The 5,158-nt window shown below is 46.5% G+C and overlaps 1 protein-coding gene across 1 annotated transcript; it reads right to left on the bottom strand.

The window, feature by feature from the left end:
• Positions 1-711: 711 nt before the first annotated feature.
• LOC141127052 (E3 ubiquitin/ISG15 ligase TRIM25-like) lies at positions 712-2,648 on the bottom strand. Its single transcript, XM_073613191.1, has one exon. It carries the CDS (start codon positions 2,631-2,633, stop codon positions 1,050-1,052), a length of 1,584 nt encoding a protein of 527 aa, XP_073469292.1. The 5' UTR covers positions 2,634-2,648; the 3' UTR covers positions 712-1,049.
• Between the last annotated feature and the right edge of the window lie 2,510 nt (positions 2,649-5,158).

Genomic DNA, 5,158 nt, shown 5'->3' with positions numbered 1-5,158 from the left:
TAGTCCAATCTGTCTGATTGTTATATCTATATCCAATCATTGATCAATATTCCCATATACAGAGCCGAGGATTTCCACTTCCTGAGACTATATACCCCTCCCCCGTCACCTGTCCACATTACCACACCCACACCACAATCCCCACCCCCTCCACATCATAACCAATAGGAACAAGACTAGCACTGGCTGTATTCATAGTGATAATCATCACAGCCAATCACAGTGAGGGGGAGGAGCAATCACAGATCCATGGATTGGTCATGTAAAGGAACCTGTGAGGACAGAAATGTAGGAATTCTCATTGTGGATATTAAAGTGTGTGTCTAGACAAATCCTATTGTTCTAGATTTGGATGGAGTGGGGGAGGATTAGAACCCCTGTCAGGTTTTTACTGCTATCCGGGGCTCCATTAGAGAGATTTCCCCTCACTTCCTGTCCTGGTGACAACGTTTTATCAGACAGGAAATGAAGGAAAATCTACAACAGGGACACAGACAGAAATAAAGATCTGACAGGGGTTCTAATCCTTCCCCTACTCTACTAAAGAAAAGGATTTTTATTTCTGTCTGTGTTGCTGTTGGAGAGTTCCCCTCACTTCCTGTCTGGGGAAATGTTGTCACAGGAACAGGAAGTGAGGGGAAATCTCTCTAATGGAGCCCCAGATAGCAGAAATAAAGATCTGACAGAGGTTCTAATCCTCCCCCACTCCATCCAAAGCTGAAAATAGCCCTTTCTTCTATAGATAGACAGTGATGGTGGAGACCCCAGGGCCGTCATCCTGATCCTGGCTACACTATGTAGTGTGTCACTGACCCAGAACAAGCATGCAGCCAGTGAAGGCTGAACAATCTGACCTCCTGCATGCTTGTTCCTGGTCAGTGACACACTAGGTAGTGAAGTGAGGTTTAGGATGAAGATGACGGCCCCGGAACCTGCAGCTTTATAAATAAATCACTCATGTTTCCTGTCCTCTGCTTCCTCCTATTGGATGAGTATTCCACCAATCACCAATCAGATAATCCACCTTGTGATGTCTCTGGGCAGATCTCTCACTTCTGATTCCCCCCACATATCTTTATACAATCTCCCCCTCCCCCTACATATACCCCAGCATGGAGGGGCTCAGTGAAGGTGGTGGTGAAGGTGTGGAGATGTCGGATCGGGTCACACAGATCATAAAAGGAGATCCGCCCGGCCTCATAATCCAGATCTATCCTGACTCTCCCACTGGAGACATCGCCGGATAATGGGGTCTTATTACTGTCATGTCTCACTGAGTACTGATTATCCCACCTCTGCAAACACCAGGACTTCTTATTCCATCCAATCCGTGACTGATCTCCTCTCCTCTCTATACTGGGGTAACACATCCCGACTCTCCACCATCCAGACCCCCCGACATCCACTTCCCAGTAATGTCTCCCTGAGGAGAACCTCTGACTGCTCATCACCTGATAATCCTGAAACCTCTCTGGTGTTTCTGGGAGATTCTGATGTGATGATGACTCGGATGCAGTTTTCATGTCATCTGATATATGTAGATAATTACCAGCTGTCCTCACATCCAGTAATATGTCTGTAACCCCCCTCTCTACATTTACCCCAGACATGATATCAGATAAACCTGTGTGTAATGTGTGTGAGATCCCCCCCACATCCAGATCCCCTCCATCATGGAGGAGTTTATCATGTCTCTCTCTGTCCTCATCATCTCCATCCTCAGTATCACACAAGTCACCTGTGTCTGATTCCTGTAGGACAGTCAGTGGATCCGTCATGTTACACAGCTCCTCAATGTCCCCCATCTTCCTGGACAGATCCTCCTTCTTTATTTCCAGATCCTGGACCAGATCATTGATTATCCTGGAGATCCGCTCTGCCTGCCCGGAGATTTCCCTCAGGACTCTCTTCTCCAGATCTTCCAGACGTCTCCTGAGGTCTCTGAACAGGACAGTGACTCTCTCTGTTTCATCATCTGCTTCTCCTTGTACTTTCCTCCTGTGTTCCTGCAGACTCTGGACTCTTTTCTCCATCTCCTCTCTCTCTGCCATCAGTTTCTGCAGAACATTCCTCAGTTTCTTCTTCTTCATCTCAGAGGCCTCATCCAGAGTCTCCACCTGGTGTCCCCGATGTTCTCCATCCAGCCTGCAGGACATACAGATACAGGTGGAGTCCTCAGTGCAGTAATACTCCAGGATCTTCTTATGGACGGAGCATTTCCTGTTCTCCAGGGAAGTGGTGGGGTCACATAAGACGTGTTCTGGTGACTTGCTGTGGACTCTCAGGTGATTGTCACACAGAGAAGCTTCACAATGCAGACAAGATATCACAGCAGGTACAGGAGTGTGAATACAGTAAGTACAGAAGACCCCGGACTCCTCCCGATCTGGATGGGTGGACAGGAAATTCTCCACTATGTTCTGTAGTGTTATGTTCCTGTGCAGTGCAGGCCGATCCTGGAACTCTTCTCTACATTCAGGACAGGAATAACCTCCAGACCCCTCCTGTGTATCCAACACACGACCAATACAGTCCCGGCAGAAGTTATGTCCACATTTCAGGGTTACAGGATCTGTATAAATGTTCAGACAGACGTAACATTCCAGCTCCTTCCTCAGATCAACAGACGCCATCGCTGAGAGCAGAAGAGAGAAATGAAACTGAAAGTATCTGACACTCATTATAACCAGTTCTGTACACTCCTACAAAGGGAGGGGCTGAGACACGTAGTCATAGGAACTTTTATACAGAAGAACACAGATAATACAGTATCTCACAAAAGTAAGTACACCCCTCACATTTATGTAAATCTTTTCTTCTATCTTTTCCTGTGACAACACTGAAGAAATGACACTTTGCTACAATGTAAAGTAGTGAGTGTACAGCTTGTATAACAGTGTAAATTTGCTGTCCCCTCAAAATAACTCAACACACAGCCATTAATGTCTAAACTGCTGGCAACAAAAGTGAGTACACTCCCAAGTGAAAATCTCCAAATTTGGCCCAATTAGCCATTTTCCCTCCCCGGTGTCATGTGACTCGTTAGTGTTACAAGGTCTCAGGTGTGAATGGGGAGCAGGTGTGTTAAATTTGGTGTTATCGCTCTCACTCTCTCATACTGGTCACTGGAAGTTCAACATGGCACCTCATGGAAAGAACTCTCTGAGGATCTGAAAAAAAAGAATTGTTGCTCTACATAAAGATGGCCTAGACTATAAGAAGATTTCCAAGACCCTGAAACTGAGCTGCAGCACGGTGGCCAAGACCATACAGCGGTATAACAGGACAGGTTCCACTCCGAACAGGCCTCACCATGGTCCACCAAAGAAGTTGAGGTCACGTGCTCAGCATCATATCCAGAGGTTGTCTTTGGGAAATAGACGTATGAGTCCTGCCAGCATTGCTGCAGAGGTTGTAGGGGTGGGGGGGGGTCAGCCTGTCAGTGCTCAGACCATACACCGCACACTGCATCAAATTGGTCTGCGTGGCTGTTCTCCCAGAAGGAAGCCTCTTCTAAAGATGATGCACAAGAAAGACCGCAAACAGTTTGCTGAAGACAAGCAGACTAAGGACATGGATTACTGGAACCATGTTCTGTGGTCTGATGAGACCAAGATAAACGTATTTGGTTCAGATGGTGAGAAGCGTGTGTGGCGGCAACCAGGTGAGGAGGACAAAGACAAGTGTGTCTTGCCTACAGTCAAGCATGGTGGTGGGGGTGTCATGGTCTGGGGATGCATGAGTTGTGCCGGCACTGGGGAGCTACAGATCATTGAGGGAACCATGAATGCCAACATGTACTGTGACATACTGAAGCAGAGCATGATCCCCTCCCTTCAGAGACTGGACCGCAGGGCAATATTCCAACATGATAACCACCCCAAACACACCTCCAAGACCACCACTGCCTTGCTAAAGAAGCTGAGGGTAAAGGTGATGGACTGGCCAAGCATGTCTCCAGACCTAAACCCTACTGAGCATCTGTGGGACATCCTCAAATGGAAGGTGGAGGAGCGCAAGGTCTCTAACATCCACCAGCTCCGTGATGTCATCATGGAGGAGTGGAAGAAGACTCCAGTGGCAACCTGTGAAGCTCTGGTAAAACTCCATGCCCAAGAGGGTTAAGGCAGTGCTGGAAAATAATGGTGGCCACACAAATTATTGACACTTTGGGCCCAATTTGGACATTTTCACTTAGGGGTGTACTGACTTTTGTTGCCAGCGATTTAGACATTAATGGCTGTGTGTTGAGTTAATTTGAAGGGACAGCAAATTTACACTGTTATACAAGCTGTACACTCACTACTTTACATTGTAGACAAGTGTCATTTCTTCAGTGTTGTCACATGAAAAGATAGAATCAAATATTTACAAAAATGTGACTGAGGGGCGTACTGACTTTTGTGAGATACTGTATATATGGACACATATATTGTTTATATACTAGTATTAGTATTAATTAACTCTCTCCACTAGATGGCAGCGTCTACAAGGCACATAAAAGGCTTTTCCCAGCTTGACAAAGGAGGGTGCACTGTGTACATCTCCCCAGTGCGCATGCCCTGAAACGTGTCGCAAGCACGCCAGTGACAACATCACGCCCATCGCTGTGGTCCAGCCCTCTCCATCGGACCTCAGCTGTGCTCCAAGCCTCAGTTTGGATCCCGCTTAAGCGCCACAGTATTTTGCTGGCCAGGACTTCCAACAACACCATCTGGATATGGGAGGCGAGGGTCAAACACACAGCCTGGACGGACGTTAGCATGGTTCATTGGATCCATATGTACCTGATTACATAGGCGCCTGTGTCTTCTCTCTCTTTTTCTGCATGTCTGGAGTCTTCTTCCACTTCCCCTGCAAGGCTGGCCCTGATACAGTGGACTGTTCTGTTCCTTTACACAGAGCTGATTAGATCAAAGGACTTTTAGATGGACTTTTGTTTTATTTAAAAACACCTAATAGGCTGCGCCACTACCCATGTGTGTGTTATTATATAAAGACAAAGCCTCTGAATGAGGCCGTGGTCTCAGAAGGGATACATGTCCCTTTACTTCTTATATCTTTCAGATTTGTCTACAAGAAAAGTTGATATACATTATACTCTATGGACATTTCATTCTTTCATTCCTTAGAAAACAATTATTATCCAATTCCTCTC

Source organism: Aquarana catesbeiana, linkage group LG01, assembly GCF_042186555.1.
Source record: "Aquarana catesbeiana isolate 2022-GZ linkage group LG01, ASM4218655v1, whole genome shotgun sequence".
NCBI lineage: Eukaryota > Metazoa > Chordata > Amphibia > Anura > Ranidae > Aquarana > Aquarana catesbeiana.
Note: the sequence above shows the minus strand (reverse complement) of the source record. Positions and strands in the feature narration are given on the sequence as shown.

What these genes read in the sequence shown, in the direction of transcription:
- LOC141127052 (XM_073613191.1), bottom strand. Translation starts at nt 2,633, where the DNA reads ATGGCGTCTGTTGATCTGAGGAAGGAGCTGGAATGTTACGTCTGTCTG.